Raw genomic sequence first — 26,191 nt, forward strand, 5'->3', positions numbered from 1 at the left:
ACTATCCCTTTACCATTACGAATCACTTTAACATCAAACTGTCATGGACTGTATTGGCCTGCTACACTAAAGAGCCATCAAGTTTTGTGTTTACTTCACTGAAAATAACTTCCTTTAATCATCATCTTACTACTGGAGAGCTCATTTTTTTTTCTCACGTGGGCCTCTAATGCTTTTTCAAACAAAATGGATACTGTAATAGGTTTAGTTTGTTCTGGGTTTTTTTATAGAAACACTTTATTGCTGCAGTCAATAACCCTGTGTATCACACACAAATAACCAATTACAGTTTAAGAAACTAAAAATAATTCTGCAAGTGGTAATACTGAGAAAACATACATGAAAGGATATAAAACTATACATTTAAGTTACTAGAAATTTACTAACTAAAAAATTCTGCAGAAGTGTGTCCTGTATAAACTATACAACATATGCCAGTGTAAAGTTAACATTAAACAATTACCTATCTACAAACGTTTTACCTAAATACAAGATCAGCTCCAATTTTTAAACAGTTACCTTCTATACAAAGACAAGTGCTTTCAGTACTTAATTGGAATATACAGACACTGCAATATGTTAAAACTAAAAGATAATCACAAAATAAAAGGTCCCGCTTATAAGTTTTCTTTGTGTAGCTAACATAACACTGTGAAAATCCAGCCAGCAATATCCTCACTCCTGTATTTGCCCTGTGCCACCCATATTTGAAAGGGACCCAACCCAGAGTCACTGACCTCCCTTTCATTGCTGGCCACAGTCTCCCCAGCAGACTATACCAGAAACCTATATCTTAACATGCTTCAACTTTGGGAGAAATTTGGATCTGGATCCCACTTCGCAATAGACATTTATCCAGCCAAACACAGGGCAGAAACAACCTGCTCCTGCATGTGGCCATATTCACACATCACTTGAAAGGTTTCTGAAGAGCAGAACGCCAAGCAGACACCTGCCTTATAGCTCCCACAAGTGGGACTGATGCTCTGACCAGCACAGGGAATTGGGAGAAGTGGGCTTGGACAGGGAGTTACTATTGCTTCCCAGGATTTCCCAGGTACAGCACAGAGGCCCAGCACTTCTCTAACTCCTTGTAGGCTCAGTGTAACATTTGTTGAATCCCTCCTGCTGAAACAAAGCCAATCTCAATGACATTCAGCCACAGGAAGCTGTCCCCAGGTCTGGCCATCTCTTCAGAACACAGGGCAACATTTTAAACACCATGACCACTTCCAAAATACAGGGTTACACTTGAAGAAAGTCCTGAGAATTCATAGGAATTTAACATCTCACGATCTCATACATGGGATCAACTTTCTGCAGCACACACCTGTATTTCTAACATAATGCATGTTCATGACCTGGCAGATATATCGAATATGACGCAGTGGGGAAATTTCCTTGGCACAGCCAGTGCTTTTTTGGACAGGATTTAGGAATGGATGACTGGTCAGATGTCAAGGGCATGGGATGTATCAGCAAGGCTCTGGCAATCTAGGGAGGTGATCATGGTAGATGGTATTAAGCCTGTGTTCCTTCCTACTTAAATTCTGGTCTCAGAAAAATCCCAGGTAACCTAAACTAACTTTGGCCAAGAAACAAGGACCAAAAGAAGTCAGACTTCTATTTCAGTCACTTCAAAAGCTGCCAGAAAGAAGTGTTGGAAAGCCTGACCTGAAAAAGGCTGGTTGCTCCTCTTACTGACATCTGAGTGGGAAGGACAGAGCTCACCTGAGCTAGCATCAGTGCCTCGCAGCTGGAAGCTGAAAACAAGTCAACGGTATCTCCTTGAGGAGAAAGAAGGAAAAAGCACCATTCGGCCTGCTCACACCATTTGACGGCACCATGCAGCAGAAATGAAAACCCCTGACAGATGGATCTCTTCTGCAGCTCTTCCTGGTATAAGCATTCCTAAGCAGTATAACGAGCTTAAGTGTCAGGCTTTTATTTTCATTCAGGAAAGACCTGCAGGGAGAGGGAATGGTTAGTTAGCAGCAACAGTTTCATCTGCAAATATTTTTCCCCAGATGATTTTGCTGGAGATGATTTTTCTTCCCAAGATACACAGGGGCACAGCAAAAACCTTCAGTATTCCAAACACACTGAACACTAACTGGCATGTGCCACATGGAGCTTCCAAAATACCAAAGGATATTTCACAGTGTTTCACCAAGGATCACATATGACGGTGATGGAAACGGGACCAGCATGTTATGGTATGCCTTACTGGCACTTGTCAGAACATCGGTCACATACCAATGCCTCTTAGATATGAGCTGGAAAACAGATTTCATATCAGAACTTGTTCATTTTCATTTCACCTACTGGCCACAGATAGGAAGAGAATGTGCACAGCAACAGTTGGCAGATGATTCTTCACGTCTTGCAGTTGTAACGTGAGCATCTTGCAGACAGGTAGGCCTTGTGCACTCCGGCATTTCAGAAGAACACAAGGAAGGTATGCAAGACCTGATATTTAACCCACCTGAGTTTATCTAGTAAATCTTTTCACAGAACAAAATAGAAAACAAAACAAGACAGTGTATTATCTGGGTTCTCATAACAGAAGAGGATGACCCACAGCAGAGTTCAGGAAAGGGCCTGAGTAATTGCACTTTAAATTATGGTAGGCATAGGCAACAAACTCTACATACGCATGATCATGAAGACTGCTGTCCCGATACTAGCAGGGTATGCAGGGTTTGTCTGCCTGTATCACATAAGCATGGGACATCCTGACACCCAGCACAGTACACAAACCCATGCCACTGCAGCTTTGCTAGGACTGCCTAGAGGTCTTGGTATTTTAAAATATCTCTAGAATAAGGTACCATGTTGTTCATGACGATCACAGGCAGTAAGCTTCAAGCATGAGATCACGCAGCAGCACGCACTCACACACGCGCTTATCCTCTAACAGTTCTTAGAAACCACTGGTGTGTGTTCTCTTACCATAGTCCCTTCTCTGCCTTCTTTGAACATATTAATTTATAAATACAGTAATATTCCATTTTAAGGAAAAAATCACCAATCTCTTACTGTTATTCTTGGGGAAGTCTTAACTACTTTTATTATGTAAAGAACTTGCCCTATGAAAGTTGTACTTGAAAAAGACTAAGTAAAACCTGAACAAGAGCTGAAGATTTAGTTCAGTATCTCAAGTAAACAGAAGCTTTTACCTAACTAAGTCCAGGCAGTTCCTACTAAGACCAACCAGAAGATTATCATTGACTTTACAGAGATTTAGATGTGGCTCAGGTAGGGAAAGTCAGCTTCCAACTGCAGAGGCCTCGTGTGCTGACTTTTCACGAGGCTTTGTTTTTGCTCCAGTCACACTGAGACTTTGGTTGAATGAGGGCTTGAGGCTGGATGGTGGTTCCTGAAGCATATTGGTCAAGCAAATTAAGAGTAGACACCCCAGGCTTCGGGCAACTCTGTCTGAAGCCCTGCGAACAGATTTTAAAGCTGTTCCTCTCTTTTCATTAAGGCTGACTGATTAAAAAGCCAGTCCCAAATTCAAAAGCACAGACAAAACTATTCTCTGACCATGTATCGCATTACATCAGGACTAAAACCAGGCAGGTATTTTTAAACTCATCCACTTAATGCAATATTTACTTCCTAGACTTTGATCTCAGCATCTCCTCTGACGACATCAAATTCTTACGCAATTCACACATGACAAAGCACTAAAGAAGGAAAACCAATCTCAGCTGTATTGACTAAGTATCTTTTTTTTTCTATAACAGCTCACATTTTTACCAATGTGGCAACAAACCCTTTGTCAATGGTTTGGAATGAAAGTTACATCCGGTATATATGTGCAGGTGTGTTGATGATCTGACTTGTTGAAAAAACAAAAAGCAAAATCAATCCCCAAAACAGAGCACTGAAACCATTACGCATTGAAAATAAACACTGTACGCATCCATTACTCCCCATACACAAGTCACAAGTGCAATATCCTTTGAAAAAAATTGCTCCTCAAAGGAAACCCAAAGAGGCAGAGTTTTTTAGTGTTATGTTTAGCAAGATAATGAGGGCATGTGTTGGAAATCACAGGTTGGAATTTTTTTTAATTTTTCTTTTTTTTTTTTTTTTTTTTTTTTGTATAAGGCAAGAGGTTTACTTTCCAGAAGAATAGATAGGGTAAAGAATGAAGAAATGTTTCAAAAAATGACACATTCTTTCAAGTTTCATTCTCATTTGACATACATATTACAAAATAAAGATTTTTAAAAGTGCTATATGCTTTGTAAGTCTCATCACAATATGTAAAGCAAAATTTTACACCTGCTGCCTAAGACAAAATGTTAGTGGCAGTGTTAGCAGTAGATTAGACTAGCTCTCTCATTTCCCTCAATGTCTGGGACAACCTCCTTCATCATGCTTAAAGAATAATAAACAAACAAACCCCACTCTACACATATTCCAGAATCATTTAGAGTCATCTTCTAAAGTAACAGACTCCATGAAGTTGAAGACAGTTCACTAGTGGCTTGCTTGATACCAACCCAATGCTCATTCTACCCAGTATCCTGTGGCTCTGATCAGCCAGTACGAGAAACAAAACGTTGAGAGGTATGCAACCATGATCACACTGACAGATATGCCAAAGGGATTTAAAAATATTCCAATAAAAAACAAATGTAAAAAAACCTCATCCACCAGCCCTCAGCTCTTAGCTGATTTTAAAAAGGTAGAGCAGTTTGCAGTAAACAATGATATTTTAAATCTTCAAGAACGTACAGAAACACCCCTCCCACCCAGCAATCAGACGTGAAGGATTTCTGCAGCACAGTCTTCTGGCTCTGTGTAATGTGAAGAGTTTGTGTCTGAATGGTGAACTCCAAGCATTTCTTTACTTTCAAAGTTTGGCTCCATTAGTGCAGGTTTTTCAAAAATATTCTTTTTGCTAGTTTCTGGACAGTTTTGTACATATATTACTCGGTTATAAGCTTTAAGTCTCTTCCATAGCTGTACGTACACTTTGCACTGTACATACATGAAAAGAAGTCCTCCAGTGAAACCAATAGCCACAACCACCAGCTTAGTCCAAAATGGCCACTCTAGAATCCCTGGAAGAAAGAAAATTAAAAAAGAAAAAAGAAAAAGGACATGGTCAATATTGGCCGGACTACACCGGATCGCTCAAAAACATCTTGTAAGGAAATTGTCAGTTTGCTCCACACAAACTATTCTTATTTTGCCATTTTTCTTGTTTGGCCTTCCCCTTCCTCCTTCAATTCAAACACATGCAGACTTCTACTTCACATATCACATTTATTTTCACCCATCAGAGGAAAAAATCAAAACAACTGAGTCTCTGTGTTCGAACCCTTGTGTAGCACAATCACAAACAGAGTCAAGGCAACAACTGGTAATATTCAGGTATTTTCACACCTGTTTTTAAACAAAAATTGGATCAGATTATGAAAGGAATTCTGTGGCATGGTTCCTCCTCATAGCAGCAGGGTCAATTCAGCGACCCAAGAAGTCTGTTCCACTAGTGATCACACAGTCCATGGAGTCATAGACTTTAAATTCAAAAAGGGAATGATTGTTACCATCTAGCTTGATATCTTTGTTATGCAGACCAGACAATTTTATCTGCATCAGACCCAGTAACTTATAGTTGAACTAAAGCATCTAGTGTTAGAGATGTTGAAGCATTCTGGCAAATTTACACTCCATCATTAAAAATGACCACCGCTACTTTTCCTGAGGTTGTTCAACTTGAACTTTTAGACATTGGATCTTGTTACATCTCTATCAACTACTTCTAAATGACAGATTATTCATGTTACACATCAGCTGCTTACATAAGTCCTGTATCCACCCAGCCCCTCTTTAAAGGTAGGCGGCATCACAAGATGGATATGAAACCATGCTGAATCACCCACTATCAGGTTTCTCAGAGAATAAAATCATGGCCTTCCAAGTCTTCAAAGCTTTTACCATGATATAGGCCAATGTTATTTTGGAAACGCATGGTAGCATGGTGGGAATGAAAATATTTTAGTCCCAAAATACAAAAGGCACTGCAGCGTGACTACTGACGGAATCCCGCCCATGATTAATACCTGAACCTCTGATTCACAGGTGAGCTATTTGATGCCATCTGTAGGCAGTGATAGTATGTGCTTGCTCCTGTGCAGACATGAATGTATACCCACACACACTCCACACACCCCTGAGCTCATTACAGCATCCCACAGATTTAGAATCCAAATGAAGGGAGCAAAGAAGGCACTAGTACATACTAAATATTCACCCTATTCCTTCTATTGATGTTCATCTGACGTATTTATTGGCTAAAATAATCTGGAGATGATAAATCTTTGAAAGTATATGCTTTTCATTATCATATGGAAAACTTACACTGAAAGGCCAAAAATTTTCACTGTACATGAAAGAGATGGGGTTGGATAGAACAGAAACTAAAAGATTTCATTCAAAGCAGCTTCCTGACTGAAGTCATGAGCTATCAAACTACAGCCCAAATGAGAAATGACAGCAAAAATGTTCAGTTTGAAGTACTATTCTGCTCTGAAGAGACTGTAACACACCAGTGGATTTGCAGGTTTATTGATGCTCAGCTACCTCTACAGATGATGCTCTTCAATCACCAGCAAAACATGTTCCACCTGCATGTCTAGTTGGGATGCAATACTCTGCGAGCAAGAACAGCTTGCCTTCTAATGGCTCCCAGCCTTGGCAGATACCCTGTGTCCCTTCTATCCCCACCTTCAGGGACAGCTCAGCTGCCTGAGAAGCAGTTCTGCAGCAGCTGTAAACCTGTAGCCCAGCATACCCAGGTAAACAGATAGCAGATTGGTAAATTTACAGCTGCTTTACTACAGAAAACCTGCTATTCAAAAAGTTAATATATGCGTGCAGTGGGCCAGCAGAATTGCCATGAACTGCAGCAAACCCCACTTCAGCTGTGTGAATTGGATTCCTAAGAATAACCCTGAATTTTTTCTGCTTCAGGGACAACCACTCACTAAAATTTCTCCAGTCTAACATGGCAGTCACAAGAAACTTGTGCTAACCCACCTCACAGATGACCAAATAGAAAGAAAACCCTGACGATTTACCTTAAAGATTTGGATTTAGGTTCTTCTTCTCTTTTAAAAAACTCTTCTGGTTTTGTCCAGTTAAAAGGTAGCCATAGCAGCAAACAAATACTTACTTCCTTATCTGCCCAGTATGTGTTCCAGTTTAAACTAAATCAGCTAAGGCAGTGCAATTTTGTGTCTGGCTATAGTGGATTAGCTCTCATATCGGTGCATTTCACAAGCACAGTCTAAATTGACTTGAAATAGACTTAAAAAGCACCCACAGATTAATTTATACTGATTTCACTAAATCATTTTAAAACCATGCTTTAAAACTAACCCAACCTCAGGCTAAAGCTGACTACTCTCGTATAAACACTATCTGCATGCTCATGCTCCGCATCCCCTCTGCATTCTGGATAACTAATTATTCCAAAAGATAAGAGGGAAGATAAGAAAGTAACATACCAGTAGTCTGTCCCTGTTTAATCTCTTCAGCGGTCCTGTCTATCAGGACATAGAGAGACCACACAACGCAGGTGATGGCAATGATATGGAATGTTACAGAGCACATGATCTTCCTCCTCTCACTGGCTGTCATCTGCAGCTTCTCCCACTGGCAAGAAACCCAGAGCAAGAGATTAGGTGTTTACTGTAGTTACTAGACAGTATAAAAAAAAAGAGAACACTGATAAGAACAAAAACCAGGCAGGAGACCAGCTTCCTCCTAGCATGGATTTTAAAAGTCAGACAGCGTTATGGCTATGACCACTACATGTGTGTGACAGCTGGCAGCTCACCCTGCTGTGACAGGAGCCATCCTGGTGCCAGAGGGGACCTCCGGTGCTCAGCTCCTATCTGGAGCCTCAGCACAATGTCATCACACCCTGCTTACCCACGGAGGGGCAAGTCCAGCACAGAGGGACCCTAATGCCTTGTGCAGTGCAAGCAAGGCTGCTCCTTCCTGTGTTCCCCACTCAACAGCAGCCACTCACAGTGACAGCTGAGCATTGCGAGTGGCAAAGGGTAGCCTTGCTCAGGCAGGCATTCAATAGAACACTGCAGTACAAGTGGAACATGATCCATTTGACCAGTGTGTGTAAGACATCTCATGCTGAGCTCTGCTAGAGTCCCTCTATGCACAGTGAAGGCTGTTTAGCTCTCAGCTCACGGCTGTTTAGTTCTCACCTCCTACCTCTGGGGGTTTCATTCAGTCTTCACATATATTTAACACTATTTACAGCCGTGACACCCATATTTTATTGTCAGCATTTCAAGTGCACTTAAACACATATACCCTAAGAACACACAGTAGAAGTGGGACGACAGCTTTTGTAAGTGAGAGGATGCAGCAAATTAAATCTCCAGACTATCGATGACATTTATATAGCCCACAAGAAACCACAAAGTCAGGTTACTGTATTTGGGAAAGATACAAAGTAGAAAATTATTTTAGATGCTTCTAATATGCAAGGGATTGTAAACAAAACAGCTTTTTTTTTTTTTTTTTTTTAACCTGAGACATCCTTTTTTTTTTTAAATTATTTTTTGGAAACTTCTCCTATATATATGATAAAAGTTTTTGCATGTGGGATACACATCTCTCAGCATATCTGCTTGGAACAGAAAGTTAAGATGGGCTTTTCTCACGCTTTCACAAAATATATGCTGGGGCACATAGGCTTTTCATACATACCTATGTGTTTCTAGAGAGGTACATTTGATGTCTCCTAGAGTAATTTGCAGAAAAAGAGGACTTTGAAAAGGAAAAATAACGTGGAAGAGGGCAAGGATGACCTGACTGGTATGATTGAGATCACCCATTATGCTGAATTACTGTTTCCAGTGCTACAAATAAAAGAATAATTGAAACATTAAACAGAGACTTTGTGATCCTCTCTGTCTTGCCAACAATGCCTTTGGCCAGTCCAAGCCACATCTCCAGTTCTGTGGGCACCTAAATCTCATGATGAACATTTGAATTCAATACTTCCCACAATGACATGCTAGACTCATGTCATGCTAGAAAGCTATGTTTTTTCAATCTTCTTAGAAACAGATTGGACAAAACATTCCATTTGGATGTTATTTTAAACAGAAAATTGCTTTAGTGTCTAAACAAAGGTTTTTACTTTTGATAGAAAGTATAAATTAAATTATTTTGTCAAAAAGTATGCATGTGAAATCTATTTGAGAATGCTTTTACAGAGCCACGAGGAATTGTGCTTTGACTGATTTATATTTCTCTTTTCTGCTGGACAGAAAAGAGCTGCTGGATCCACAACCACCAAACCAACGTGCACGACCTCATCTCCTCAAGAGATATGACTGCACAGCAAAAAGAAGATATTCTGCTAACTATTTAGCTATGCACTAGGCCAGAAAGGAAACTAGAATCTGTACGTCTCTGCTGCATTATTCTGATGATACAGCATTTCCCAGTTAAAATAGGAGTTCTGGGGTTTTGAAGTGTTGTTAGAACAAAAAAACCAAAAAAAAATGTCAGCAGAAAATTTGGATTTAATGTCTTCTTTTTTTTCCCACTGAGATTTTAAAATGGAACATCCATTACTTGTCTTCCCTCATCTTCTCTTGAACCTGACACATTTTGTTTCTCATCCTCTTCCCTTACTAACTTAGTGTTTGAACAGCCCAACACTGCTATACAACATTAAGATAGTGAGGAAGTTTAATTCCATTTCTACCCTACAGTCAAGTACAAACTCTATTATTTGTCCCATCATGCTCATAATCACCAGTTCCAGGCTGTTTTCTCCTGACTGACAGGATACCATAAAGGCTGAGTTGAAGATACAGAGGCAGCTTATCTTCTGGCTGCAGCTGAATCTCTAAAAAGACTTTTAAGATATATTTCAGAGGAAATTTCTTCTTCTTCTGTTTATGGCTCTGTCCCTACCTTCTGGCATCTGGTCTCTTTCCTACAGATGACCTGTTCAGATATAACTAATGATGCTGAGTGACTCATTTCTGAAGGTGCCCAACAGCTTTTTCCCACAGGGCACAATACTCAGAAACTGCTTCCCACCCACTCCAAGCAGAGAAAGCACAGAAAAAAACATTTACACACAGAGAGCTGCCAAGCTACAGACAGTTAAGCTACAATAGCTAACTCTCAGGGCTGGATTCCACTGATGGTGAATTTGCCATGATGAGTGTTAATTTAAATCTTTTTGCACCCATACAAAACTGACCAAACTTACTAAAGAGCCACAGAAACATGATAAATACGTGGGGAGTCCTGTGGGCTCATGGGCAAGAGCTGCCTCTTTTCAGAGTGGATCTGTGCTCAAGAAAGCATTTCCTTGGGAAAGCAGGTCTTGTGCCTACCTTTCGCAAAGGCTTCAGTTTTGTCTCCATGATGAACTCATACTTGCACAGTTCACAGCATCGCGTATCTGAGCTCTTGATCCATTGCTGCAGGCAGGCTTGGTGCACAAAATGAAGACTTCCCGTGCAGTGACAGGGTGTAATCAAAGGGCTCTCATCATCTCCTTCACAGTGACATATCCTGAATCAGAAGAAAAGCTGCTCATTAGAAGAGGAAGCAGAAAGGATGTGGAAGAGGCATGTAATACCTGTGATCACACACAGCTTCCCACTGAGGATCCTGAGACATACATATCAAAGGAATGTGTTCCGTAAAGGAGCTAAAACTAAAGAATTCCACTGCTGTGCAAGCACATACACAGGCACAAAATAATTGGGCACAGACACTGCTAACTAGACAGCCACTTTCTAATAGATGAGGCAGACATACAGAGTCTGACAGGAATGCCGTATCCAAAAGAAAAAACAGGGTAAGAAATGACAACGCTTCATCTAGAACAATAGCACTTAACTGAAAATAGCACTTAAACAGATCAGATAGCACTTCCCAAGACAAAATATGCATAGAGAGGTACAGCTACTCATGGATTACAATCTGAAATGAAAGATAACACAAAATTCCCCCCAAAATTGTGAAACAGCCCAATTCAGGATCATGAAGGGTTAATTTAGACAGCCTGGATTTTGCACAAGAGAAGTGATTATTTCTAGCGCCAACTGCTAAAAGACAGATCCACACTGCAAAGCTACAGCACTGAATCTCCCCAAACTACACCTACTGTAAATGGACAAATGGGTTTGCTCTTCAATTCTTACTTTGCTAATAAGGAAGCATCAGCTCTGCAGAATTCCCCATTTCCCTCACAGCCTAACTGTGCAGAGAGCCAGGACATTCAATATAGCGTTACTACCAGGTGCTGGCATTTGATTTCCAGCTTCAATTTATATACAACCCTTGGGTTGCATGAAACATCACTAAGCCCTTCTAACCACGTGGAAGAGGTCATGAATTGAAAGGGGGATGGTAAGGAGCTCAGGGAATGAATATAAGTTACTAAGCATATGTGAAGTACATCCTGGCATGCTGCCATCCCTGTCTGTTACTGAAATCTCTTACTGATGTGTAGCATCTTGCCTCTTGAGACCTTGCTGATAGCTGGCAAGTGGAAATGAAGGAGTGGGTGGATTACAGCAATGTCTTGTTGATGACAAGCCAGTACGGAATGAGATTTTGCTGGTAATGAGGGGGGGAATCAAATAATATTGGCAAATACTAACTAAGCCAGCTTCAGAAAGCGCTGTCAGTGAGAAGGAAGATCAGGACAGCAAAATGCTAGGTAGAGGGATGGGATGTTTGCTCTTGTACGCAGTGACTCCTGCTCCTCAGCCACATTTTGGAGCTGGAGCAGACCTGCAGACAAGTCACCATGAAGACAGTCCAGAGTTGCCTGTTCCCACCACCTGTGCATGATTAAATCCTCTGCAGTTGGAACAAGGATACCCATCCTTTTTGGACCTCGCACCATGGACATCACAGCACTCAGACCCCCATTTCGACTAAGGCATCTAGAAAGCCCTTCACTTTAAAAGAGCATGGTGGGATACAAACTGTGTTGAAAACATAAAAAAATATCTTAGGCTCTATCAACCTGAACTCAGAAGTAATTTTCAACCTGTTTTCCTCCTGACTCCCCACCCTCTGACCAAATCAGCAGTGACTGTCAGGACACCACTTTGCTCATGAAAAGTCAGGACATGTTCAGCTTGGCCTTTAATATGTGTAGCTGATTCTCTCATGATATTCCCAGTTTGGGCACTGATAAGAGAAAAATACCATCTCAGAACGCCAAACATTAAACAAATTGCAAGAGAATTTATTTGACTCCAAAGGAAATTATTTTGTTTAGTAGCCTTGTTAAGTGCATCAGAGGGGCGCAAGACAGCAGATAGAAGGTTGCATGCTTCAAGTTGCACATATTAAAGTAAGGTGACAGGGTGAAAGAAAAGACAGAAACAGCACAAAGGCAGAGAAAAGCAGAACGGTCACCACTGCACATGGGAGGGCTTGAAGGTAGGTGGTTCTCTGGTAAACCAACCTGCAGGTATCCCCCGATGTGGACACAGGGGAGAGAGGGGGGAATTTTTCTGAGAGGGGGGAAGGGCAGTCAAGGTCACTGTCCTTCTCAACTGAACAGAGAGGCGCCCGCTGCTCTTTTGTTTTCAATTTCACTGAGGTGCTGTCCTCAAAGACGTCATCGTCTCCCATATCATCAGAGCAGAAGTCTGTGCTTTCCACCAGCACGCTGGAGGATTTGTCAGCTTGGAAGTGACTGGAATAGTTCTCCAGTTCGTGGAACTTATGCAGGCTGCAGGTGCTGGAGGTGTGGGAGAAGGAAAAAAGGTAACGCAACAGTTTTTTGCTCCTTGAGGTGTCATGGTCCACTTTGTCCTCTAGCAAGGGGATACGTACAGCGCTGCGGTTCTCTGCTCCTCCTGATGCACTTGAGTGGGAAGCCATATACGAGTGCTTAGAATTGGTAAAAGAAAGAGGCCTGAGATTCAGCGGTTTCCTCTCATTAAGGTGAAATTTATTAATCCTTAAACACTGCTCTTGAGTTGGGGTCAATTTGCCTTCGGAGCATGTTCGCTCCACATAGTCAAAGCACTCACTGGTGCTCTGCGCCTTCTGGTCCACGTCATTGAGGGACTTGGAGAATTTCAGAGTGCGGGTGGGCTTTACATTCTTAGCAGACCTGAGTGCTTGGCCCCAATCCTGTCCACAGGAGTTTCTCTTTGCTGCATGTAATGTGTCCTGACAGATTACTGTCACAGTGACCCCTCGTGTCAGAGGGCTCTGGCAGTGAGGATTTTTCAAGACAACAGCAGACTGCACTGGACTGTGATGACAACACTCAGAAAACACTGCACTGGAACTGCATGCAGAACAGTGGAATAAAAGCACAGAAAGTAAAAAACAATTACAAAAGAGAACACACATAATTAAAAGTGAAGAAATGAGAATTACGGCTAGTGCGGGAATGGCAAACATAGCGGGGCCAGTCAGAGGGATTTGATGAAGCAGTCTTAGACAGCAGTTGAGTCAAACAAATGAGATGCTTCACATAGGAACCCCACATCGCTTACTTCCCCATACACATGCTTTTCAGCTTTTGTTTTTTTTTAACTTGAAGCTTGTATGAGCCTCACTGTGGCCATGCAAACACCACACTTTACCTGCAGATGTCCTGGTTGGATGGTGTAACAGAAGTCTGAGAGAAGCTATGAGGGGCAGAAATAGAGGTTGGACTTCCAGCCTGCAGTGAAAGTAAAACAAACAAACAAAAGCAAGCCACAGGTCAGAAGAGTTTGGAATGCTCAGAAATCACCTTCACGCTCAAACACCGCATATGAAGTCAGATATCACACTGCCTCAGACATTCGAGGACTAATTGCTAGGAAGTGGCTTTACTTTCAAAGCTAGAACAGGAGGTCACACAGCCTCATCCTTAGGAAAAGTAATTATCAGAACAGAAACATTTTTCCTCAAGGTCAAATGCAGCCATCTCTGGGGCAGAACCTGCCAGCTGTCAAACACTGCACAGAACAATAGCTCAGGAAATGAGCAATGCTATGGTAATTAGAATAATGAGGTGGAGGTGTGTGTATAGACTAGTCGGAATTTAACTACCACATAATAGCTAATCCTTCCACTTACAATGATGACGAGATTAGAGGCTTAGGGCTTTTTTTCACAAGACAGAGCCCTCAGTAATTCAGTAACTTAAACACTACTTGGGGAGTTATTTTCGGTACTAGCATATGCACAGGAGCACCATCTGCCAAACCAGACCATTCCCTGAAGCACTTTGTACTTTGCAAGGCCTTTCATCCTGCCCTTACTCTGACAGGGTCTTCCATCTACCTGGAGAAGAGGTGTGGCAGCAGTCACATTCGTAAGACCCAACAAGAGCACAGTGAGACACAGAATAACCGAAGAATTCAGAATTCAGCTGAACTAACCCCCCCAAAAGAAAGATATGCTCTTGGCATATTTAACACTTACTAGACAAGCCTTTAAAATCAATACAGTAAGAACAATCATTGTCTCAGAGTTGGGACATGATGGGCTATATTTTATGGGTCACAAACAGAAACTTCTTGACTCTTCCTAGAGGTTTTGGCAAGAAGGACACCTGAATTGATAATCTCATAACGGAGAATTTTTAAACCTATGGTTCTCCCATGTTCCACAGCTGCTGACAGGCTGTGCTGCTCACCCACTGCTGCAAAACACTGCTTGCATTTCAAAATTCAAACAAAGGGTTACAGCTTTCTTGATCTACAGAGCAAAGCCTGAAACCCAGGAAGGAACAATGCAATCAGCACAACAGAAGTGTCAACACCATGCTGGGCTGTACAAAAACCAGCAGAGCCTGCACAGACCTGGGCCAGGCAAGTGCACAAAGCCAGACTAGGAGAGACCTCAGGTCATGAAAAGCGTGTTGCCACAGAAGCATGCTGTGCCCAGCCCTGTACTTCAGCTTGAGATGCCAGAGCTAGCTCAGTCATAACTGCTTTGACGATCTCTGGTCATGGTGCAACACACACATGCTGTATCTCTCTCAGGACTCTTCAATCCTATACTTAATTTGTTAAAAGACCCTATGGTATATTTAAACAAGGCTGCTGCAGGCTTTTACACTCTCACAGCAAAAGCAATAGCTTGTCATACATTATACTCTTGCCAGAGAAGATGGGTATACTAGGATACACACACCACTTTGTAAATACAGATACAAATGCCATCTTCCATTTTACAGGACTCATCTGTTAAGGTTTCGTTTCTCTAGCCAACAGCACTACAGAGAGCAATGTATCTGGCCTCACACTGGGATGCTCCAGGTGCGCTGAGCCTGGAAAAACAGGTATCCATTCACAGCTGGGTCTGCAAGAGATGAGGGCAAGACTAAACACGCATCTCTTGATCCATAGCAAGACACTGTAACTTATTTCCCATCCTGCCCAGCTAGGTACATGTATAGAATAAAAAACAAGAGATTGAGCCAGAAAGCAAACTGAACTATGGCTGTGACAAAACAAATTAAAGACTTCAACATCAGTTATTTGCTTTATCCTGGAAATTATGGTTCTTTACATTTTGTACCACTTGCACATGCTAATGATATAGAATGTTGATCATACAGTGAGTGGAATTCAGGTATGACCTGGAAATTAGCTTTCTATTTGATGCCTAACCTCTCCTAAAAGCAGGAACATCTCTGACTTCAAATCTTATCTTTTAAAAAGAGTTTGTGCAGTATATTACTCTTTTAAAAAAAAAAAAGACTGACAAATCAGTGAAAGACCTGACACACTATAATCTGCTGCTACAATTATGCAAATGAAAATTAATAAGACTTAATTATTTAAAAAGACATATTTAGCAATCTTCTAAAAACAAAATATTGAACCAGTAAAAGAGCATGTTGCGTTCTGCCATGGAAACAGAGCCATATATTGTTGGAATGGGAGTCACAAATCAATTAATAAATCCGACTCAGGTTTTATGTTATAAGCAAATCACAGAAGGTAACCTGCTTAGAATGAATCCAATCTCTCTATTCCTTCACTTTAGCAATGAAGTTTTCCAAAAAAAGACAGTGGTATATATGATGTGACACTATAATAGCAGATGACTGGATTCAATGATTGAAAATTTCCCTTCTGAAACTGTGTTACTGGTTTCTTGATCCAAATGCTCAGCACCAAGATGATGTCAGTCTCTCCACTTGGGAATCAAAAGGCTGGGACAAAATAAAAAAAAAAAGGCAGAAAAAGGCAGAATTTAATTTGCATTTCAAGCTTACTATTCTGTTTCTAGATGCCAGCACTGTTCAGGGCAGCTTGCGAAAACCCCACATCTGAGGCACATTTCCTCTTATCTTCCTGCTTCAAAACAGGAGGTCTTTTGCTACACCTTCATATATAACGCAAATGCAACCAAAATATGAGCAGAAGTTAACATACTTGGAAAGGCACCACAAAGTAGTACACCAAAACATTAGAGGAAGTTACACCCCACCCTCGTTTTAAGCTAACTTAAGCTGTGGCTACCAACAAAAGCCATGGCTCAATGGTTCAATGGCTTTTGCCAAGTCTCTCATTCCATCCTCCTTTCCTGCCATGGTATTTCCTCATGAAACTATTTCATGGTACAGAAGCTATCAGGCAGAGAAGTGCCACAGCAGAGAAGAACCATGGGCAGCCTTGGGCCAGAACAGGGCAAAGAAGAGGCAATGCAATGGGAGAATTCAACAGAGAGGTGGATCCAGCTAGGCTGGAGCTCTGAGGTTGGTCCCATGCAGTGCTCAGCTCTGATGAGGCTGGGAAAATAAGCAGTCAAAGCCTTCCCCACTCCATAGCTTCTGGCACACACACCATCCTTAACGCCCCAGCAGCAGCACTTTCAGCTGAACTGGCTACTTAAAATGGCAACAGCAGTTTTAAAGCACTCCTTGCCATAGGACGTTTCTGCCACGCACATTATGTGATAGGTATCCTAAGCCTTGACAGTCTGAATTCAATCATTTTAACACTAGAATCACTTGCTGAATCACTTGCTCTGTAGACTTTCGTGCCCTTCACATGAAGGAATATCACCTCCAGTGACAAGCCTTGTAGCTATGTGCTAGTGAGTTACCCTGTACAATCTGACTGCTTGTCTAAAATAGCTCAGGATTAAAGGTCAATAGTTAGTTAATTGTGTATATTGACATTCCCACCTAATGCAATTCAGTGAGGTCACAGTACAGCCTTCTGCACTAGTGTTTAGATAACCACAGTGATTCTGAAGATAGCAATCCCTGGAAGCTCTCTGGAGGGTTGCCATCAGGAACATATATATACATATACATATCCATCTTTTTTTATATGTATATGAATGTATGTGTGTGCATGCATATATATATATGTACATACGTGTATGCATATATACGTGTGCCGCCATAGCTGGTTATTCTCATTCTGCCCCCACTCCATGAACAGTGTGATCTGTTGATAAAAGAACTCAGCCTTTTCTGATTACCTACATGTGATTACATGCTGAACACCAAAGAACCAAAAAACCCACCCTGCCTCAGAAAATAAAGTCATCTTTGAAGTGAGCCATAGTGAACACGTCAGTGGCTTGGGTGTATTCCAAAATAACCTGCTTATTTGAGATGGCACTTCTCAGTATAGTTGCTGTCGTCTCACTCTGGGCTGCACTTCAGTACTAGCAATTATACCTTGTTTTAAAGAACAGGGCCTGTCACATTCTAAAAACCTTATTAAATTATTCATTAAAGCTAAGAACTTAGAAGCAACTTTACTCCAGAAGAATAACTCCACTGATTGAAAGCCTGAAGGAAGCAAAGGTGGTTTTCCCACACGCCTGCTAACTTCATCACTTCTAGGTGCCACATGAATAGAACCAGTTCTACGACCTTACTATTTGTGCTACAAAAGCACCTAGCAGTCTCAGCTAAGGACATGGAACCAACATGCTAAGCACTACACATATTTAATAATAGCGTGAAACAGCAGACAAAGAATTAGAGAAAAGCATCACAGCTTAAAGTCTTTTACTCAAGAGGACCTGCAGCACAAACAGCTTCAGACAAATACAAGTTTAGTGATACAGCAAGGAGCCAAACACTCCACAACCCAAATTTCAACCTGGCATTTTGATTATGGGTTTGCCTTTATTTTACACTGCAATGAACCCATTTCAAATCTATGCTTTTCTGCTTGGCAAAATAAATACATAAAATAAGAGAGCAGCAAAAATCCTGAAACGTAGCTAGCTGCACCTGATGCTAAAAGATGTCTCAAGCACCACTAGACCATTGCAGCAGTTTCTGTCTGCCTCTGTTTCCCATAAGAACCACAGGAGCACAGTGACGGTCTTCTCCACTGAGCCAACTCCAACTACCACCAGTCCCCCTGGAGATTAGAGACACAGATAACCATAGTAGGTGGTAGCTAAGTGGAGACAACTCCCACCACTGCCCCAGAGCTGTCCTGTCCCAAGCACAACCAGTGACCGAGGCCTCCTACTTTTAATATCCCTCCCCGCAATCCCCCTGCACTGTGATGCTTTTTCTGCACCAAGATCAGTGCTGCTATCTGCAACGGGCCACTGGGAGTTTTGTTTGGATTGGATTTGTCTCTCCTGGTATTAACACATCACGCACGACATCCTTGTCTCCCGCACAACATCCTTGTCTCTAAATTGGAGAGACATCAATTTGATAGATGGACCACTCGGTGGATAAAAAACTGGCTCGATGGCCGCATGCAGAGAGTTGTGGTAAATGGCTCGATGTCCAGTTGGAAACCTGTAACGAGTGGTGTCCCTCAGGGATCGGTGTTGGGACCGGTCCTGTTCAACATCTTTGTCGGCGACATGGACAGTGGGATTGATGCGCCCTCAGCAAGTTTGCCGACGACACCAAGCTGTGTGGTTCGGTTGATACGCTGGAGGGAAGGGATGCCATCCAGAGGGACCTTGACACGCTTGTGAGGTGGGCCGATGCCAACCTTATGAAGTTTAACCAAGCCAAGTGTAAGGTCCTACACCTGGGTAGGGGCAATCCCAGGCATTGCTACAGGCTGGGCAGAGAAGAGATTCAGAGCAGCCCTGCAGAGAAGGACTTGGGGGTGTTGGTTGACGAGAAGCTTAACATGAGCCGGCAGCGTGCGCTTGCAGCCCAGAAAGCCAACCATATCCTGGGCTGCATCAAAGGAAGCGTGACCAGCAGGTCGAAGGAGGTGATCCTGCCCCTCTACTCTGCTCTTGTGAGACCTCACTTGGAGTACTGTGTACAGTTCTGGTGTCCTCAACATAAAAAGGACATGGAGCTGTTGGAGCAAGTCCAGAGGAGGGCCACGAGGATGATAAGAGGGCTGGAGCACCTCCCGTATGAAGACAGGCTGAGAGAGTTGGGGCTGTTCAGCCTGGAGAAGAGAAGGCTGCGTGGTGACCTCATAGCAGCCTTCCAGTATCTGAAGGGGGTCTACAAGGATGCTGGGGAGGGACTCTTCCTTAGGGACTGTAGTGGTAGGACAAGGGGTAATGGGTTCAAACTTAAACAAGGGAAGTTTAGACTAGATATAAGGAAGAAGTTCTTTACAGTGAGGGTGGTGAAGCACTGGAGTGGGTTGCCCAGGGAGGTTGTGGATGCTCCATCCCTGGCGGTGTTCAAGGCCAGGTTGGACAGAGCCTTGAGCCATGTGGTTTAGGGCAAGGTGTCCCTGCCCATGGCAGGGGGGTTGGAACTAGATGATCTTAAGGTCTTTTCCAACCCTTACGATTCTATGATTCTATGATTCTATGACAATGATGAATGTGGCAGCAGCACAGGGGAAAATCAGAATCAGAGGGATGGTTATCACACCCTGTGTTTCCGAAGAACTCTTTGCCGAAGAGCTATTTTCTCTCTCACACAGACCCTGTTTAAATGTGTGTAAGAAGGCAAGGCTGCTGCTAGACATGGACACAGCTGGCATTTACCTTGCATGCCACATCTTCAGAGGCAGCATAAGCCTGAGGCTCTGCTCCCCTCTAAGTTTACACCACAGAAACCAAGACCAACCACTCCATACCTGTTCCTTTGGCAAGATCTGGGTACAGACAGTGATCTAGGAAAGAAAACAAGTGATGGGTGCCTTGTGAGAAAAGGCACCAAGCGCCACTGCAAAGGCACTCCATAGCCAACCTGGCTAGTCTTCAGATAGGAAAAGGACATCTACAAAGAGACACAGGGAATCTGCCTCTCTTTGTGCCACCTCTGCTCCAGTCACCTCCCCTCCCTTTGTCAGTGGCAAAATCCCTTTGCCCCAGCCCTGTCTCACCGACAGTGGCAAAATTCAGTTCTGCCTGCTGCGCTGAGAAGTCCTGAGCCTGGGCTGAAGGCAGGCAGGGAAGTGTTGATTAAACCCAAGGGACACATCCATCATTTCTTTTGAACCACTGCAGAATAACTCTAAGTGCCTGCCCCATCTATCCACCAGGATGCAACATATTTCTGTTCTTATGCTTTCAGTAAGTGCTGTATTTCATGTACACACTGGCTGATGGCTCCGCTGAAGTGCACTGCAGCTATAAAGTCTCCAAAGCTCACCTGTGGAACAGACAAGGCTGTTCCATTGCATGCATGCCAAAGGAGGCCTCCAGCTGAACTAGCATACCCGCGTAGCAGTGCAATGAGATCAACCAGCTGTGCCGAGTATACTAACCTGACACATGAGAGAGCCAAAACAGGCCACCTACAGACAGACTGGAAGTTGTGAAGGGCAGACAGCCCTGCTGACAGGCTGGTTTTGAAAGTTTTTCTTAAATATGGCAGGATCAAATATCAGTAACTTCTCCACTAAATTTTTCCTACCAGACTTGTGCCATTTTGAGTTCCAGAACATATTAAAATCAAGTGTCTTCAGCTGGGATAAATTAGCATTATTAGAATGGAGAGTGGTTAAAAAAAATTGAGAGAAAAACAATAAAAAAAAAAAAAAGACGACATGGGAGAGAGGCATCTTGAATTTTCACAATGATCATCTCCACCAAACAATTTTGGCAACGATTCCATAGGAACCAGCAGTCAGCTGCTAGAAGAACTTTGTTCCATACTTTATATAATGTATATGACTATAATTAACATTATGTCTAGAAACCAGGATTGAAGCTGAAGTCAGCTTCCCCTCATTCTTCCTAAGGAAATCTAAAGGAGGATTCTGGCAGGAACTTTCTCTAGAGATACCAGAGCCAAAGCCGCTACAGAAAGGCGGCTAGCTATCCTTTCAAAATCTCCCGAGGTGTAATTCAACCTGCCTGTAGCACAGGATTAACGTTGACTAAACCCAGTAGCAACTGCACAGGTTCTGCAGGAGTAGAAAAAAATAGTAAAATAGCCCTTTGACTTTAAAACCTTCCTCAAAATACTTTGAATGGACTGAGGGGACAAAAGAGGAAAGGAAACACCTGAAGGTTCATCCTTCAAAGGGTACCATCATACCTATATGAAGTAAGAACCCAGCGGCAGTAGAGGGGATTTATCACAGCACAGGGAGAAAATCACACTCCTTATGAACACAACTGCACCATGCCCCAGCATGACATTACTTGCTCTTGTGGGCAAGGAAAAGAGCACACTTTAATCTTCACACTATACAATTTTTTCTGTCTTTCCTCTTCTCCAATAGCTCAGTGGAAAGAATTTGTATTTTTTTAAGCAACTTCTCTTTCCCTACCCCCAGGCTCATGCACCTGAACAGAACACCTCTGAGCAGCAGTTCTTTTCCGTGAGCCTTGGTCATCTGATAGACTAAAGGACAGCTAAGCTCTGTGACTGAAAAACCTGGACTGCTTTTCTACGGACGAACGCTCACTGAATCCATCAAAGCTTCAGGCAACAGTGGACGTGTGTATTCATATGCTTTTCTAAATCTGTTCCAAGCTGATGAACAGCCTAAATGGATTTTAAATTTTGTAGCAAGCTTAGGCTACCACTTTGCATCTGCACTGGCTGCCATTCAGCCTAAGAATAATTTAATACTTTACAGTGTGCTTCTGCTCAAAAGATAAAACTGCACAGAAAAGACAAAGCATTTACATTTTTGAAGGAATGCACTTTTGATTCCTTTGCTATGATCCGAGTATTAGCATTTTCAAAGCTTACCCCGTAGAGGGCCATGAAAATAAGACTACAAAATGCTTCCCCACTACTCTAAAATCAGCCCTCCGGAACAATCAGATGACCGGAACAGCACACAGATGACCTGAAGAGATTTCCACACATGACGTGACAGTTTCAGGCTACATCAGACACTTTAAAGCTAAACAATATCACTAATTTGAGGATAACTGTTTATAGACCACCTTTGTTAGTGACCTTGTTTAATCTGCTTGCAAGCACAATTCCTTTATCTAAGAGCAGAGGGCATGAATTACCACCACTGTGAAAATCCCTTTTTCAGTTGCTTTTGGTGACTAGCTGTGTTTTAGGGTCAATTTCATCTATATGTAGGGGATGAAGATTCTATAAAGCTCAATTATTTCTCTGTTTGGCTTGTATGATGAAGGCATTTACCAGTGAATGGGGGTTTCTTGGCAAAAATGCTGGCTTAGGGTAAAGAGTTGAGATGTGGAGCTGGGCTATATACCCCTGTGCCAATTCGGGGTGTTTCAATCAGCATCACTGTGCTTGAACAGGGCAAGTTGGGAATTGGGCTGTGTCCCCTTCCCATGACTAAATCAAGTCAATCTGCCTTCAACGCTATTTTTTCTAATTTTTTTTTTCCAAAACAAATGTAGAAAAGATTCCAGAAATTAAAGCATTTCATGTGGAGCAGATTTAAAAGGAATGTTTGAAATACATATACCAAAACAGCAAAGAAGGGCCTGGAGACATGCCACATCCCCCAGTGTGCAACAGACTGCACAAAACCTAATAGCACCATATGAAGATCCTCCTACATCTTATTCCCTACTCCCTTTTCTGCTGCTTCTGGCCTCCATCCCTAGCCAAGTATTCAGGTGACTCTTTTCTCTTGGCCTGGCCACACGTACTAGCATCTCTCCAGCCTCTCTTAGCATTTGCCTCTTGGAGAACTGCCTTTTTTGCCCCTTCCTCCCAAGGGACAGCTCCACCTGGCCCCAACACTTGTGGTCTGTGTTTGGAGAAGTCCTGCTATCTCTACCAGCTGATCCCATTTTCAGTGGCACCATCTGTCTGCCTCCCTCCTTGACCACTTTTAGCCCTAAGGCATTGCTTTCCTTGGTCACACCAAGTAACACAGCATTCTCTCTTGGCTAGAGGCTGAGTTCTGACTCAATCCTTTCCACTCATATTGCACTGTGCAACTGAGAGCAGTGGAAAGATACACTGTAATAATCACAGCGGGTTCATAATAACATATCAGCACCAGAAAGGCTTTGAATCAAGTTACCAGTGCCAAGCATTTGTAGCAGATTTGCAACAATGCTATGCTGTGAGCTAGATTTGGGTGGCAAAATAATAGCTGAATGTGTCATTTGCAGGAAGTGTGATCATTATTTCTGTATACACACACCCCTCAACATATCTGGAAATGCAGCATATAATTGATGAAACTCAATTTTGGTTAAATAGCTCTTCTTAAAATGGTGTACTATCAACAAGCTCTGTGGGTTTCAGAAAGGGCTATACAGGCAGCCAAGCATTTCCATACTATTTCCTTTACATGTATTCAATCTGCCTTATTGGCTAGGATATTATACTATTCTGAATAAAAATATAAAGCATTTTCCTATTAGACCTCAGAACTGATGAAAATTTTTCCACGTACTTAAGTTTCCGTGCCAGCATCCCACTTCTGTAACTGCTATAATCGGTTTTGTCCTACAAATTGCTTGCAACAGCTAACCCACCTGTAGACTGCAAAACGAATTGTTGCAGCTTAGCACTGAGCTGCCTGGATGTGCAAGGCAGCATTTGGATGTATGAGGCAAATCAGGGGACTGATTTTACCCATCAGACTTCCACCTCTTGCCCTTGTTAGAAGCTATCTCCAGAGCGGTGTAGGTGCAAGGAATGGATCAGACACAGAGACGACAGAGGAGCCCTTAGAACATCAATACCTCTAGGAAGCTCATGTTTGCAACCAAAACATCTCACCCATTGACAAAGCTGACTTTTGTTCCCCTTGAGATCTTTAGCTTTTGCAATGCGCAGCAATCATGTTGAATGTTTCAGTGTATCAAGATGAATGCAAATATTGAGGTCTCACTTGCCAGCACTCCCACAGACAGCTTTGCCAGAGTGCAAGGACCTTCCCACTGCACTGCCACACTACCAGTTCCCAATGAATTAAGAATAAACCATGCAGCTTCATCTGGGTACCAAATGCTGCTGCCAAAAGGCTTGTTGTGCTGAATTACAGACACCCTGGGAAAAGTACACTTAATGATAAAACTACCATCTCTGCTGAACACCACCTGAAAATCCAGTTAGAGATCCCTGAGAAGAGCCAGTGTAAGAAAGAACAGGCACCATCCCATTTTAGAGAAGCACAGATGAGAAGTTATACTCACACAGTATTTATTTCACATCCCTTTCTGTGAATGCCCATTTTCTGATGCTGAATGCAAAATACAATCCCACATCACTCCATGATAACACCACCTTCAGCTTGGTCAATACCTTGCACACTGGACAGCTGCTCTGCTCATTAGTTAAGACACTCAGTGTCGTGGTTTAAGCCCAGCCTAATCCTGCCTTTTTGCTCCAAAATGAAAGTTGTCTGTGCCCATATAAACCATAAATTAACTTCAACCACTGTTTCCTCTGCTGGAGATAGGCATGAATAGCTTCTATATCCTGAAGTACTCAGAACAGAAAAGAGAGACTTGAGCTTGTCACAGGCATAATGACTCAGTCTCTCGTTAGAAGCCACTATTACCAGCAACATCAACTGTGGCAATGAAATGTTGAGGCTTATGCACCGCAGTCAACCAGTATAGCTTGCTTGCATGAAGGCTTTAAGCACCTGTACTTGCATAAGCAATAAGGTGTCAGGCTTCCAGCTAATTAAAAATCTCATTTGTGGTAATGCAGGAGTAGGGTTTGTATTGTAATAAGTTATCTTGGACAGAAGGTACTTTTCCCCTAACTGCATAACAAAGCCGTTGTGCTTTTGATGTGTCCATTGGCTATACTGAAGTGTGACTAGAATGGGTACAGAATCATGCATCCCTTACAAGACCAGGACCCGTAAAAGCAAACATTTAAAAATACTTACACAGTCATGCCTTGATAGCAATGGATTTCATGGTGCTAACAATAATTCAGTGTTGAAGTGACAATAAAATAATGATAACCACACATCCAATACATATTACAGGATGCATGGCTATACATATCTTACAGAGAACATTACGTCAGATAACTGATGGTATAAAAGAAATACTTGAGCGATGTTTTTGGAGCAATTTTTCCCCCAAGAGAAGATCTGAGGCATCTGTCATTTATCTTGCTCCTACCAAGCTAAGGAGGCTGACAGTGTGAAAGAGAAAACCTACTGTAGCTTCCATTTCATTTGAGCTGTAAAGAGAATCTACAAAACACCAGAGTTCTAATGTTTCAGGAGCAACTATCAATGACAGCCAGGCATAAGAAGCATTTTTTACTAGTCACATTATTGCATATATTACCCCAGTTTTGAAATGAAAGAAATCCCAGTATCCCCAAGTTTATCAAAGACTGAGTTATATCGAGGAACATACCTTTGAGATGTTACTAGAGCGGCTCACCGAATGCCCCAAAGCCTTCTCATTCTGAAAGAGGAAGAATAGGATTGCTGTTAGCAACAGTGACCAGCAGAAAAAAAATCACAGTTATGAAGATATTTTAAAGCTGGTATTAGAAACCAAATTCCACTGAAAAAGACTTACAGCTGTGGCTTTTAAGGATGTTGCTTCTATTGACATGAACCTGATTTATGCTAATCACTAAATTGCTTTGGTTACCAAGATATTACCTTGCATAAAAACACATAGGCAAGACAAGTACAAACTGAGAAATACTAAAACAATGATTTATTCTCTCTACGAATACCGCAAAACCCTTTCTCAGATGGCAGCCCTGCTTCATCTATATCTAAAGGCAAACATCCAACCACTAAAACTGAAAGCACTTGCTTAAAGAGAAACAAAAGTATCACAGTGATGTCCGGAAACAATTGTGAATAACCATATGCATGTCATT

General features: G+C 42.2%; 1 protein-coding gene across 4 annotated transcripts in view; it reads right to left on the reverse strand.

Moving 5' to 3' along the window:
* Window positions 1–896: 896 nt before the first annotated feature.
* Window positions 897–26,191, reverse strand: part of MARCHF8 (membrane associated ring-CH-type finger 8) — a 149,169-nt gene continuing 123,874 nt past the window's right edge. For 3 of the 4 annotated variants that reach the window (XM_030487835.1, XM_030487836.1, XM_030487837.1), the window contains exons 3-8: window positions 25,711–25,761; window positions 13,644–13,723; window positions 12,506–13,342; window positions 10,410–10,590; window positions 7,530–7,677; window positions 897–5,078 (exon numbers count right to left, since the gene is read on the reverse strand). In XM_030487835.1, coding sequence (XP_030343695.1) covers window positions 4,774–5,078; window positions 7,530–7,677; window positions 10,410–10,590; window positions 12,506–13,342; window positions 13,644–13,723; window positions 25,711–25,761 — 1,602 coding nt within the window. In that variant the 3' untranslated portion in view covers window positions 897–4,773. The remainder of the gene's footprint in view (window positions 5,079–7,529; window positions 7,678–10,409; window positions 10,591–12,505; window positions 13,343–13,643; window positions 13,724–25,710; window positions 25,762–26,191) is intronic. The other variant, XM_030487838.1, reaches the window with a different exon arrangement.

This window comes from Strigops habroptila, chromosome 5 (assembly GCF_004027225.2).
Source record: "Strigops habroptila isolate Jane chromosome 5, bStrHab1.2.pri, whole genome shotgun sequence".
Taxonomy (NCBI): Eukaryota; Metazoa; Chordata; class Aves; order Psittaciformes; family Psittacidae; genus Strigops; species Strigops habroptila.